Source organism: Perissodus microlepis, chromosome 23 (genome assembly GCF_051167445.1).
Source record: "Perissodus microlepis isolate ML-2025 ecotype Zambia chromosome 23, ASM5116744v1, whole genome shotgun sequence".
Lineage (NCBI taxonomy): Eukaryota > Metazoa > Chordata > Actinopteri > Cichliformes > Cichlidae > Perissodus > Perissodus microlepis.
The window spans coordinates 5,179,446-5,194,266 of record NC_140482.1 but is presented as its reverse complement, the minus strand read 5'-3'; the positions used below and the strand labels follow the sequence as shown (position 1 = coordinate 5,194,266).

The window sequence follows — 14,821 nt, the reverse complement described above, 5'->3', positions numbered from 1 at the left end:
TATAGAAAGCGGCTTCTACAAAGAATGTCATAGGATATCTGAAGCCTGTCTTTTTTCCACCTCCTTTCAGATTGACGGCAGACACGACGTAAGGCTTGTATAGTGTCATTTAGCCATGGTTGATGAGAAGTTCTGGGACGTTTCATCTTTATAGGGGCCACAGTATCTAAGATGGAACAACAGGTGGATAACATAGCTTTGGCAAAATCATCAACCAAGGGAGGTGTGTAACAGTTTGTATCAGTGAAGTCTGGATCAAAAAAGGCAAAGTTTAAAAAGGCCGTAATGAAGTTAGCCACAGTCTCAGAGTTAATGATACGTACAGGGCGATGACAGCCTTTAGAATTTAAATCAATTGCACATAGCTCAACATCAAACATGACCAAAAAATGGTCAGAAATACCAGCATTATCAATGTCCATAGTACCCTGGCTTAAATGCCTGTGCCGTACACCATCGCTGGGGGACCCAATCCAAACACGAACAGGCAGAGAGAGTACCGGAGAAACCGGACAGATCCAGCGATGGCTGAGCAGCCTGAAGGACAATGGATCCCGAGCGGATGGAAGTCGTATAATCCCCGCGGTGGTGAGGGAATTAGCTGCAGCTGATGTTTTAAGGTAAGCCTTAAAGCGAACCCGAAACCCACTCCGTTTGCCCCGCTTCCTGTAACGCTTCTTAGGTGGGGGGCAGAGAGAGGAACCGTATGAACCAGTGGAAGAGATGATGCGTGGAAAGGAAGCATCTCCCAAATTCCAGCCTTGATCCAACCCAGCATAGGGGGGAAAACGAAGATTTAACAGAGTATCCCGGTCATAGGTGATTAATGCATAACCATCTGGGGGGCATAGTGCCAGAAAGATAGCAAATAATAAACAAATATCAAGGAAAAGAGCTCGACAACAGAGACGAGGACGGCCTGCCGTACACGCTGGCGCCATCTTACTCTCTGTAGGTATGAACTTATTTTCAACTACAGGGAATAGCTGTCTGATCAATGGGCACAGACACTCGTATTCCCCATGTTCAGTAATAATAATATATACTTTATTGATCCCTGTGGGGAAATTCCTCTCTGCATTTAACCCGTTCACTCAGTGGGCAGCCATTGGGCGCCCGGGGAGCAGTGTGTAGGGATGGTACCTTGCTCAGAGGTACCTCAGGGGAGCCAGTCAGTGGATTCGAGCTCTCGACCTTCCGATCATGGGGGCACTACTCTACCTACTGAGCTATCCCTGCCCCATTAAGGTAATTCACAGAATTTCCACCTTTTAGTTATAGCCAAATTAACATATTTTCAATTCTTTGTGTTTAGCAATAAGTGGGCTTGTGTTTTTCTCTTTGTTTTTTTCTTTTTTTGTGAGCTCACATCTAAAATTGCTGATCTCCTGTTCTGTGCTAAAGGACAACTGTGGGCAAAGTCCTGTCCAAACCTTGTCTGGGGTTAATCTTAAATTTCTAGTATGTTAGCTTGTTGATGCTGAACCTCAGAGAGTGCTGGCAGCGCCGTGGACCAGGTTGCTGCGGCACAGTGTGAAAGTTGCGAAAATCCACCCACACCTTTAGTCACAGGCCTGCTCGTCACATGAGCACAAAATCTAGGATTTCTTGTCAGTTATTTTTAATTGATTTTGATCTCCTGATGATGTACTCGTTCAGCTTCTTTCCAACTAATCATTTGATAAAATGAGTTCAGGATCAGAAAAGAGAGAAAATGCAGAAGGTCAGTGTTTTTAAAATCACAATAATCTAATTACTTCATAGTGATTTTACTTATTTAAATTTCCTTTAGGACTAAAAGAAATAATATAGAAAAGTCAAATCAATTAAGAAACCAATTTCAAAGGATATTATCCTATAGATTAAGGATAATAGGATTAAGACCTATAAAATTTTAAAGGTTCAACTTTTAAAATGATTTATTTCTGTCTGTGTAAAATTATATAAGCCTATAAGAATTAAGAATTTTGCCTATATTAAAAAATATTATTATAAATTGGTTCTGACACACTATTGCAGATTTCTGCTATCTGGTTATTCTTACACACACATATAATATCAGTATCTTCTTTATATTTAATATCTGTAACAAATTTCTTTGTTTTAAGCCTCACGTGAGTCATAAGGCGATAAAAGTCACATTAATGATCTGCTTTGACAAAATCTTTTGATCACTCTATTACACTAACTAGCAGATGCCTATGCTGCGGTAATGTTTAGTCTATTGTTATGTGGTTGCTAGGCAACATGACAACGTCTCATAAAATATCACAGATAATCAAAGTTTTGCAGATATGAAGTAGACGTTATTGTGATAACGCTGTAAGGTGTTCGAGGTGGAAAAATGTTCAAAGAAAGTCATTTTTGCCCGTTGCCCCTAGCAAGGTGGTTGCTAGGCAACATGATGATATCAAAATGTGTGACAAAGATATATAGATGTACCCCTGTACGAAGTTTAGATGATTGTGTAGGAGGAGTCTGTGGACAGACAGACTGAGAGGTGTGGCTCAACTGTGGTGGCTCGATCAGACTGAAAATCTGACTTTTCACTCGTTTTGTGTCTTTTAAAATATTGTTAAAAAATCTGAATTGAGAAATAATGAATTTTTTTTATATGTAAGAAAAACACATGAGTATCAAATTGACTAAAGTTCCTGATTATCCTGAATGTCCAGTAACCTCTAACCTTTCCATCAAACTGTGTCAGGAAGGATAAACTTATATTGAGCAGTATAGTATGACCAAGACATGTCTTACAGCTGCAGCTGGTCCATAGGTGCTGCACGCTGCCTGCCCACTACTCCCAACTCTATGGGGCTCGGTAAAGGCTGCACTCCTCTCTTATCTTATTATCCTTTAGGCCAGTATGATTGTTTTGCTCTGAAAAGGCAAAAAGTGAGCAGAATAGTAGGTCCTATTGTTCTCTCTTGTTTATATCTGTTACAGTACATTTCACCCCCTTTATTCACGCTCACATGGCTCCAGCTGCATTTAGAGCTGAAGTTCAGCAAAGGACAGCGTACATACTGGAGTTTGCTTCCATCCAATTAAAATGAATTAGCTAAGAGGCATGAAGGCAGTGTAATATATGACTGGCACAGAGTAACACAAAACACTTTGCCTCAAAAGTCATTCCTTTAATATTAAAGCCTGCCGTCCAAAATGAAGACGTATATTCTTGGTCTGAAACGATTAGATGCTGCATTTTAAATCACTTTGCACTCGGTGTTTTCTCTCTTCCGTCTCGTCCCCTATTTCTCCTCTTTCACAATGTTGCTCTCTCTCTTTTTTCCTTTCTTTTCGCCTCTCGTGAGCTCACACTTCGGATGCTGTTTGAAGCTGACTGCTAATTGGTTGATTTTCATTGACATTAAATCCTGCCTCTAAGCCAAGTGAGAGTCGTGCATGAGCGTGTGGGCGTGTGTTTATAGATTCCCTGAAAGACAGAGCGACGGAGAGAATGGATGGAGGGGTTGATGAAAAAGGGAAATATTATGTAAGTCGAAGCTGCGTTTAGATTAATGTCTGCTTTTGTTTGGGCTGAAACGAAAAAGGGGGATGCAGGACGAGAGACGGTGAGACAAAGATGCAGACAGAAAAGAAAGAGACAGAAGTGGTAATTTGGAAGAAGAAGAAGAAAAAGGCGATTTATTCTAAAACGTCTTCATCTTTGTACTTGTTAGTTTTACGACTGTCAGCAGATATTAACGAGTTCTTCAACCGAAGCAATAAAGCGACTAACTCTACAAATTGCTTGTGCTGTATTAATTCATAATTCACCACGGTCTACTTAAGGCCAGATGAGACAGCAGTAGAATAAAGACTTTTCATTGGTGTTTCTAATGTCCCTGCACTGCTGCACATGTAGATTCATTCCTCTGATGGGTTTGTTTGCAGGTGAACGCAGCTTCTCTCAGTTTAAAGAGGACAGTTAAAAATGAAATTGTCCATAATGAAGTGATAGGATTTTGGCATCGATGCAGCTTTCTACTCAGTGTCAGCAGCGTGTTGTCTTTTAAATATGGCAGCAGCTGAAGCTTACGAAAGCGGCCAACTGTCACTTTCAGCATTGTTTACTGTGCTGATTGTTTTCTAGATCGGGGATGTCAAAGTCATTCATCGAGGTCCACATAGAGCCTGTTTTGAGCTTAAGTGGGTCAGACAGGTGGAAATCCCCTCTCTGTCACTTTGAAGATGTTTAACTACACATTTAATCCCTGAGATATCTCATTATAAGAAGGAGAAGTGCAGTTTCAACAGCTTGTCTCAGTTTTTCTAATAAAGAAATGCTGCTGTACTTAGAGAATTCTGTCTATCAGTAAAGACAGATATTGTAAGAAATGTATAAAATTATAAATGATTTCTGGCAGCACATCACCTCCACAGTTTTGGAATTATAAAGCAGAAAGTTTTTATTTATTCATTTATTTATTTATTTGACTCTACATTGTAAAAAAATAAAAAATAAAAAAACAAATTTTTATAGCCGATATTTAAAAAAACAGGAACTTTTTTCAATTCAATTCAATTCAATTTTATTTATATAGCGCCAAATCACAACAAAAGTCGCCTCAAGGCGCTTCATAGATACAGAGAAAAACCCAACAATCATATGACCCCCTATGAGCAAGCACTTTGGCGACAGTGGGAAGGAAAAACTCCCTTTTAACAGGAAGAAACCTCCGGCAGAACCAGGCTCAGGGAGGGGCGGCCATCTGCTGCGACCGGTTGGGGTGAGAGAAGGAAGACAGGATAAAAGACATGCTGTGGAAGAGAGACAGAGGTTAATAACAGATATGATTCAATGCAGAGAGGTCTATTAATACATAGTGAGTGAGAAAGGTGACTGGAAAGGAAAAACTCAATGCATCATGGGAATCCCCCGGCAGCCTACGTCTATTGCAGCATAACTAAGGGAGGATTCAGGGTCACCTGGTCCAGCCCTAACTATATGCTTTAGCAAAAAGGAAAGTTTTAAGCCTAATCTTAAAAGTAGAGATAGTTTCTGTCTCCCGAATCCAAACTGGAAGCTGGTTCCACAGAAGAGGGGCCTGAAAACTGAAGGCTCTGCCTCCCATTCTATTTTTAAATACTCTAGGAACAACAAGTAGGCCTGCAGAGCGAGAGCGAAGTGCTCTAATAGGGTGATATGGTACTACAAGGTCATTAAGATAAGATGGGGCCTGATTATTTAAGACCTTGTATGTGAGGAGCAGGATTTTGAATTCAATTCTGGATTTAACAGGAAGCCAATGAAGGGAAGCCAAAACAGGAGAAATATGCTCTCTCCTTCTAGTCCCTGTCAGTACTCTTGCTGCAGCATTTTGGATTAGCTGAAGGCTTTTCAGTGAGTTTTTTGGACATCCTAATAATAATGAATTACGGTAGTCCAGCCTGGAAGTAATAAATGCATGAACTAGTTTTTCAGCGTCACTCTGAGACAGGATATTTCTAATTTTAGAGATGTTGCGCAAATGGAAGAAAGCAGTCTTACATATTTGTTTAATATGTGCGTTGAAGGACATGTCCTGGTCAAAAATGACTCCAAGGTTCCTCACAGCGTTACTGGAGGCCAAGGTAATGCCATCCAGAGTATGAATCTGGTTAGATACCATATTTCTAAGATTTTCAGGGCCGAGTACAATAACCTCAGTTTTATCTGAATTAAGAAGCAGAAAGTTAGCGGCCATCCAGGTCTTTATGTCTTTAAGACATTCCTGCAGTTTAACTAATTGGTGTGTGTTATCTGGCTTCATGGACAGAGAGAGCTGGGTGTCATCTGCATAGCAGTGAAAATGTATGCTATGTCTTCTAATGATGCTGCCTAAGGGAAGCATGTATAATGTAAACAGAATTGGTCCTAGCACTGAACCCTGTGGAACTCCATAATTAACCTCAGTGTGTGAAGAGGACTCTCCATTTACATGCACAAATTGGAGTCTATTAGATAGATATGATACAAACCACTGCAGTGCAGTACCTGTAATACCTACAGCATGTTCTAATCGCTCTAATAGGATATTATGGTCAACAGTATCGAACGCTGCACTGAGGTCTAGCAGGACAAGCACAGAGATGAGTCCACTGTCAGAGGCCATAAGAAGATCATTTGTAACCTTCACTAAAGCTGTTTCTGTGCTGTGATGAGCTCTGAAACCTGACTGAAACTCTTTTTCTATTACGTCATTACTTTAGTGTCATATGATGGCTCTAGCGGTGGTCTTTATCAGCAGGAAAAGCTGTAAAATTTATGAAAATGTAATTAAAAGTCCAGTATTTTTGCCCTCCTTTACAAAGGGACCATTTCCAAAGATGGAAATAGGCCGGGCTGGAGTCTTTTCAGGGCCACCGTATTTTGACACCATAGTTCTAGATGAATTGTTTGGTTTTTAAACAATCGTAAAAATGTCCTTAATCAAATTTCATGTTCTCTTTTCTATTTGTGAAACTTGAATATGTTTAACTGAGGCAAGGATCGCTGTAGTCAAAGACGATTTCATTTCCACTTCCACAAACACTATACGCGTGCGTACGGGTGAGGAAGACCCCTCACAGACCAGAGCAGTAACACGAGATTTGACATGGATTGAGTGAAGCACTCTGTGGAAGGTGGTGCTGGATTGCAAAGCAGCTTGTGGATGTGCAGCAACTCTAGGCGGGCTAAAGAAGCTTAAATATTGCAATCCTATATGAGATCATCAGTAGGACGAGGCATCAGCTGGCGTGGGCCGGCATAACTGTTGCCCATTCAGTTTGTTTAAAACCCCTGTACATTATCAAAACAGAGAGTATGAAGAGATTACAAGTTCCAGCAACAGTGCAGTGGCCACAGTGAGGTCCATCCACCAGTTTTCCATCTTAACCATGTAAGAAATCCAGGGAGTTGGAGACTATCCCGCTCTCAACAACATGTGAATCAATATCAGATAACTAGCTAACATAAGCTAATTAGCCCTCACTATTCATTTAAAAGTGAAGGGTTTCTTGTCCTTGACCTGCCGATTGATAGAATTATTGCCCCATCCAGGTAAAACATACTCTTAACCAGCTCTACTTTTATACACTTTCATCCTGCCGGGGGTGTCAGCGATGTATCACTTATCACTCCGCAGGTGATGTGTGACACATCACTGAGGTGGATCTCTGGCAGAGAGTTGAATGATTGAAATGCTGCGTCTCGCGCTATAAATCATTTCTAAGTTCTCAAAGCTTTCAGTTTGTTCACATGTCTTTGTTTCACTTCTTTTGAGACGTGATCTAAATATTTATTGGCTGAAGACTTGCACTTGCGTGGTGGTGGTGTGACCGGCATGTTGTAATGCTGCAGGTTGTATTTGTTTGTTTGGCTTTTTTTCCCCTTACAAGAGTTTGTGCTTCTCACTTAATTGAAATCTGTGAGTCGGGGCTACAAGAGTACAAGCTCTGATTTAATTTTAATCTTGTGGCTCTAAAGCTGCATGGGAAAGGTGGCTCTCCTGTGAGTGGGTTAAAGAAAGAGGATGTGGATTACTGGGTGGCTCCCATGTGGGAAAGATTAAAAGGGGGGTTGCTTTGTATTTTGCTCACGTCATTGAAGAGATTCTCATGGATACAACTTGCCTCAACCCAACGGGGATGTCAAGATGATAAATAATAGCTGCAAATTAGACACTAATGACTGAACCCTTATTGATCACTGGTAAGGCAATTGCACAGCTGAATAAGTAGATGTACGTGCCCTCTTTTTGTATTTGCTTGTAACGAACATCAGATGATCAGAAGATCCAGAAAATATTCTAAATTCACCTTTACAGTAAAATAATAGTATCTGCAAAGAATGAACAACCAGAAACCTGTTTCTCAGCACTGTTAGTACAAACAGAGCTCAGTATTGTTTAGGTGTATCATAAAGCATAGACAGTAAGGATCTCAGGAATTTACTGAAAAGAGAGACTTAAGAAGTAGATCAAAAGGAGATTTTCATAAGAGAAATCCAGAGTGGCCCAGAAAGGATTTGACGCTCTGGTTTGAAGGATTATAGAAACTGGATGTTTTGAAGAGATGGCCTTTTAAGTGTAAATGCCAGTTCACATGTCTTTTCCTCATTCAGTAGCCCTGCGTCACGCTCAAACGCTGCCATGACTCCACATTGTGGCAGAAATTGGATTTTCAATAGAGTTGCTTTTAAATCGCCTCATTTTTTTAGAGACTTTAAGTTTATATCAGAGGAAAACAGGCAAAAAGCATTTTCATATTGAAAACATGCATTGAGAATTTGTCTCACAAAGACATTTTAGACATGGAAGAATGTAGAATAAATCTCTAGTTTCATGGTCCAGCACTAATCAACTTGCCCAATTTCTTGTCCTATTATCCTTCCCGTTCTTCTCATCCGTCTTTTCATCCAATCTCGTTCCTTTTCTTCCTCTCTCTCTTTCTTCCCGTCTCCAGAAAATGAGCCAGGAGTTTGAGATTAAACGGCTGTCATTAGAGGAGCAGAGAGATCGCCTCCAGCAGCAACTCGACAACTTGAAAGAGGAGCTTTCGGCCAAACTCAACATGGCCAATCAGGAAGTATGAGTCAGCTCTTACTGGAGCACTAACGCGTGACCAGCATGACCTGATCGTCTCCATGTATACCGACACGTCTCAATCAACTGAGTGGTTGTCTCCTCAGGTGTCCCACCTTCAGGAGCTGGTGAGAGAGGGGGAACAGAACCTGAGTTCAGCTCAGATGCAGATTACCTGTCTGAAGGAAACTCAGGAGAAACTCAAGATAGAGCTAGACGCGACTCGAGCCCGCGTCCGAGAGACGAGCAACCTGCTGACTGACCTACAGGTGAGGAGAAAACAAGACAGTACTGAGGTTTGGAGAACCTGAAATGAGGGTCCTCCTGCATTAATGCCCCAATAAAATAAAGTCTTACTGAGGATAATCACTTCAATATCACATTTAACATTTCTATAGCACATTTAAAAGCAACAAAGTTGACCCAAGCCAGTGTAAATTTGCTAAAACTGGAGTGATGTGTTCATACATTCTAACACCTGTTAGAAGACGCGCAGCAGCACTTTAGATTAACTGATGGAGAGATGAGTGCTGAAGACCCAAACAGAGAGAATTGCAGTAGTCCAGTGTGATGAAGGCATGAATACGTTTTTCTGCGTCTTTAGGAGGAAGATAAGGCTGAGCTTTGGCAATTTCACATAACTGATAAAAAAGTGTTTTTCACAACTGTGGACACTTGCTTCTCTAATTTAAAAGAGCTTTCTAAAAACACTCTGAGATTTCTTACAGTGTGGGAATGATGACGAACAAGAGGACCAAAGGTATCAGTTAACTTATCCAAAAGGGGCGTGTCTTCCAAAAACAACAACTTCAGTCTTATTTTTTAGGGTGAGAAAATTTTGTGTTAACTGGTCTTTAACATCATGTAGACAGTTAAGCAGAGACCTCAGTGGGACAGAAACATCCAGTTTCAAGGGGAAGTAAATTTGGATGTCATCAGCATAACAGTGGAAGGAAATGTTGTATTTCCTTCAGTAGTCACAGATCAGTTCTTAATATTTGTTTTAGAATCCTGTAAGATGTAAACATACAGAGTGTCAAATTACACAGATTGGTTGTCAGTGTCACACTCTGATATTCAGATCTAGACAAATGAACAGAGCGTTAAACTGCAGCTGAGAATATGCAAATTCTATCGTCTTTGTTTTGTTTAGTAGAAAGTGTTGAAAGTATTAAAGGTGCAAATAATGAAGTAAACATTTGTATAAGCATAAAAATAATGTAAAAGTAAGCCACTGATAGCTTTCTAGTCTGTTTTCTTTCTGAATCAGATTTCCTTATAAGGTCATTGCCCCTCAGTGGGCTTCCAGAAGATGGCCAATCAAAAGAGAGTGGGCTTTTAGGGACTGGAAGGGGGCTTTTTATGGCTTTATTTTTGATAGGGACAGTGAAGACTGACAGGAAAGTGGCGGAAAGAGAGAGGGGAACACATGTGGCAAAGGACCGCGTATCAGACTCTAACCCAGGCCGGCCGTGTGGCATATGGTCGCCTGCTCATTCCAGTGAGCTAAACCGGCGCTCCCCAAGGATAAACTTAGAGCTGTTAATTTCTGGCTCTTGTTTTTTTGTCTAATGCACCTTGTTACACACACTCAGTCACTTAAACTTAATGGATTAAATCCCAGCTTTTATTTTACCAACTTTCTGGGACTCAGATTTTACTGAATTGAAGTAACCTTTGCAAAACTCTTGACAGGTTGGGTCAACCAGTCAAGAGTTTTCAGACCCGACACTGAGACTGGCAGATGGTAATTTGCTTCCTGACATAGTAAGTCAGTGTGACAGCCTGTCTCATAGTCTGACAATAACAACTCAGTCAGTCAAATAAATGTGGTGATTAAAAAAAAAGCCTTCACTGATGACCGAATAGAGAGAGAGACAGAGGGGGGGGGGAACACAGGCAAGGATCGGAGGATAGAAGGATGGGAGAGGGGAAGAACATTTTGAAAGCAGGAGAGCAGGAAATGAGAGTTAACTGAGAAACAAGCGCGGTGCTGAAGGCCAGCTGTGAGATAATGATGATGAGGCCATTATGAGCAGAGTGGGCCTATGTTTGAAAAGAGCCCTGCTGGTGTGAGACGCAGGAAGAGCGTTTGTGATAGAGAGCGTGGCTTACTGTGGCAGGGGAGGAGGAGGAGGGAGCGACTGGATCCTTTCATTAAAATTATAGCTATTAATACTGTTATTAATAATAGGAATGATATTTGTATTTAAAGGAACTTATTCATGATAATAAGTCATCAAATGAGAATTTGGGAAGGCTGAATCATCATAGGACTGTACAATAAAAAGGTTTAAAGTAGAACAAAAATGCAGAAAGGGACAGAAAAAGTGTGGAAATGTCTTAGCTTCAGTAACATGAATTAAAACAACTGTTAATAAAGGCAGAAAGAAGAGTTAATAAGAGGCACAGTGCAGAGAGGCTATAAGAAGAGCGATAATTAAAAGAAACTGCAGAATGGTGCTCTTTGAATTCCCACCAGGCTTCTTATTTAAAGTGCTATTTAAAGAGCAGGACTGGGGCAGTAAAAAAGCCAAGCTTGACACAGGATTGTATCCTGTGTTCACACTGAGCTCATTAGCATAGACACAAGCTCAACACCAGCAGAGGCCGGCCTCACAGTAAATTTAGACCAGCTATTGTTTAGCACAGAATGAACCTTTAAGTAGATTACTAGGTTAGGAAAAGTACAACGAGAGATGGTTTCATTTATTTATTTATTTATTTAATTTCTATCTTAAATACAGAAAGTTCACAAAATTAAAAGAAAATGTTATAAACTATGATGTCATTGTAGAGATTACATCATGTGTTCCTCAGACAAGCAGCCTGTTATTAAGTCATGAGTACTTGAGCATGTTTCATGCTTTAGATGTGTTGTTAGAAGTTCCACAAAAACAAAATAATTTCATGTGTTTTTTTTCAGTATTTCACACAGCGATTGCAAACATGCTGGTTTTATTTTGGATGCTTACATTATTACACTTTGCACAAAGAATCTGAACGTTTGTTGTAGTTTTCAGCAAGTCTCGCACATGCCTCCTGATCAGTCTTAGCCCATTCTTCTTTAGTGAATCTCTCAAACTCCTCCAGATTTGGTGGTCTTCTGGAATTGACCCTGGCCTTTAGTTCACCTCACTGATTTTCAATGGCAGTTAAGTCAGGGGTTTGTGCAGGACAGTCAGTAACATTCACTTTGGTCTTTGTCGTGTTGAAGACAAAGCGACGGCACAGACCCATCTTTGCTGCCGACTGCTTGAGATTTTCTTTCAGAATCTTCACACGTCCTTTGTTTTTCATTGTTCCTTCCACCTTGATGAGATTCCCAGTTCTAGTTTAATCTCATCTGACCAAAGGACATGCTTCCAGTATGAATAGTCTCCTGGTCATCTTTAGCATACTTCAGTCTGGCTTGAAGGCTATTTTTCTTTCCAGTCTTTTTTTATTTGATTTTATGAGGTTTAAGCATCACAGAGTTAAAGTAGAACAGTAGTTTGTGCTATGGCTCACTTAAAAAGGTCCACTTTTAATATTAAGCTTTGTCATTTTGATTTTTTTCTGAAAAAATTCTTCTATTGTGTGCAGAAATGTTTATAAATGCTCTGTTAAAAAAAGAAATTCATAAGGGGGCTAATAGTTTTAACCTCAGCTTTACATTTTCTTGTTATATAGTCTCATTTAAATTTATTTTATTCTTAACAACATATAAATATATATGTACATTTGTAGTGCAAGATTTATCTTGCGACACTTTGAAGGGCCCCACATACTGGAGTGAACTGCACCACCCTCACTAACCTCTGATGCACATCCAGTCATTTTGTCTATAAGCAGCTAAAATATGACGGAAACTGAACAAGGCGATGGTTACTCACAGTTAGCTTTAATGTAGGTGGGTAAGCCTTTATTATAGTTTCTGATTTATCAGAAATGCTTAATCAGTGCTTTTTAATTCATTAATTTTAGTCAGCTGAAATAAAATGAAGCTAAAATCACTGAGATGAATTTGATTTGTATTATGTCACATTCGCTGACTGTCTTTCAGATTTTCTGGCTTAGGCAGATATAATTTGTTGTCTGAATGATTCAGAATTATAATTATTCAAGTGAAAGTATAATGAAACAAATACAGACTTTTTAGGATAAAGTAATAAGTGAAATATGAGTCATGTCTGTGGGTTTTTTTTTTTGCCGTTGAGCCCATCAGTCGCTTTTTGAGAGAAATCCAGCCCACTGTGGCTCACTGAAGCATATATCTTTATTACTATAAATATCTAGTCCCCAGATAACCTGTGCACTGTTCCTAAAAAAGGCTTTTAACCCTTTAAGACCTACCATAGAACCAAGTCCGCCAGAGCTTATAGTATATTTTTACATGCTGTGGAGCCATTTTTTGGAGCATTTCAAGTTGCTATACATCAATACAACCATTATAGCCCAAATTTTAATAATATGTCTGCATTAAGTGCATAGTAATTACATAAATTGCAAAAAAGTGCAATAAACTACAAAAAAATTGAAAATCGTTTTTGATTTTTTAACATATATTTCTAGTTAGAGAAATTTAAGAGGCTTATCCCTCAAAACTGTAAATACAAAAATGTTGCACAAACTAGTTTCCCACCAAAGGAAATTTATTTTAAGTGTCTTCATAGTTTTATTTTTGAGATACACCAATTTTCATATACTGCAGGAAAAACGAAAAAATATAATATAGTGCAAATTTGCAAAATAACAGCATATGCATCAAAATAAAATATTCCCAGCAGTGCAATATGAGTCCTCAGCATCCCAGAAACGACACAGAAAGTCATAAAGTCAAACATAACTTTTAAAAACACAAGTATAGGCTCATAAGGCCACGATGGTAAAAAACTACATTTCCGCAAAATGACGTCACTTCCGGTTTCTGGCAGGTCATGCGGTCATGTGATAGTTCACCCTGATGGACGTAGGAAGTGTTATGAACAGCTGATTGGATCGGCAAAGCGTGTTTCTGGAATATTATGTTTTTGTTGCTGCAAGCGCTTTTTATGCAGTTTTTGCAAAGCTATATGTGGAAGGAAACTGTGACCTAGGACAAGCTGATGGCATAAGATGTAAGTACAACTCCTCCGGTTTCATATGCAAAAAAAAATTATTGCGCTAGCTTACGTGGTTGCAGTGCTACCGCGATTTAAAAATAGTTACGCAAAATGGAGCGTGTCCGCTCCGACCGGCTTTAAAGGGTTAAATAATGAACAGTAGCTAGTAAGAGTCACAAACACTCAAATCCAACTGGTCATATGTTTCTTCCTGCATTGCTCCTCCAAAAATCATTTCCACTTGTAAGAAATCTAAAAGCACAGATTTTTTTTTAATCTTATTTAGATTCCCAGAAATGTAAATTGTCCTCACAGTGGATTTAACCACTCACGTGCTTCCCCTTGCAGCTAAACAAGAGAGCTTTCAGCTCTTCTAATGAGCTCATCAGCACTTACAGCCTGCAGCCTCTTCAGCAGCTGGAAACAGCTGACCCGGTGAAGTTTGTTTCTGCCTTGAAACAAGCACATTATAAATGCCCTGTAGCCATGGCATTAGAAATGCATGTGGAAGTGGGCATTACAGTATGAGTCATCCAGCTTCAGCTATTGAAATATGGCATCTGGTCAGAGATGCAGACTTGGAGAAAAAAGAAAATGCACTTTTTTACTTTATGCGGCTTTAAACTTACACTATTAGGGCATCAGCACTTTTTAAACACCAAGGTTATTTTAGATATTACCTGCCTGCATTATTATAGATTTTACTCTGAAAGTCTTTTTTTACATATTTATTGATTGGGGCCTAAAATTATGTCAAACAAACCAATACTGTTACTAGAATCTGCCACAAGACAGTCAGTCTGATGTCACACTATGATTGAATGGGGTCAGGTTGACAATTATAATTACAAATTCACATTCAATTATTACATTTGTGCTCATCAGTCTTCCTGTCCTATATAAATATAACCAGAATACAGTCCATTCGAGTTGTGCTTATTGACAAAGGCTCATTCAGCTCATTTGTGCTCTGAATTAGGAGGCAGCTTTGCCAAGCTACCGGTTAGTGTGTCCAGTTTATCAGTTTATCATCAAGTTTTCTCGGCTAACATTATCTCAGGATGGATGCATGAGGAGATGAGCACTCTTGTTCACAGTAATCTCAGAGCTCTTTAATTTATTTAAAAAATATCTATTTGTTGTTTTCCTGTATTGATACAATATTGCAAATTTTTTGTTTTGTTTTTT

General features: G+C 39.5%; 1 protein-coding gene across 3 annotated transcripts in view; it reads left to right on the top strand.

Moving 5' to 3' along the window:
- LOC146360827 (protein FAM184A-like) overlaps nt 1-14,821 on the top strand; it is a 79,986-nt gene that overhangs the window by 30,671 nt on the left and 34,494 nt on the right. For all 3 annotated transcript variants that reach the window (XM_084922174.1, XM_084922173.1, XM_084922172.1), the window contains exons 11-12: nt 8,431-8,553; nt 8,657-8,818. In XM_084922174.1, the coding sequence (XP_084778300.1) occupies nt 8,431-8,553; nt 8,657-8,818 (285 nt within the window). The remainder of the gene's footprint in view (nt 1-8,430; nt 8,554-8,656; nt 8,819-14,821) is intronic.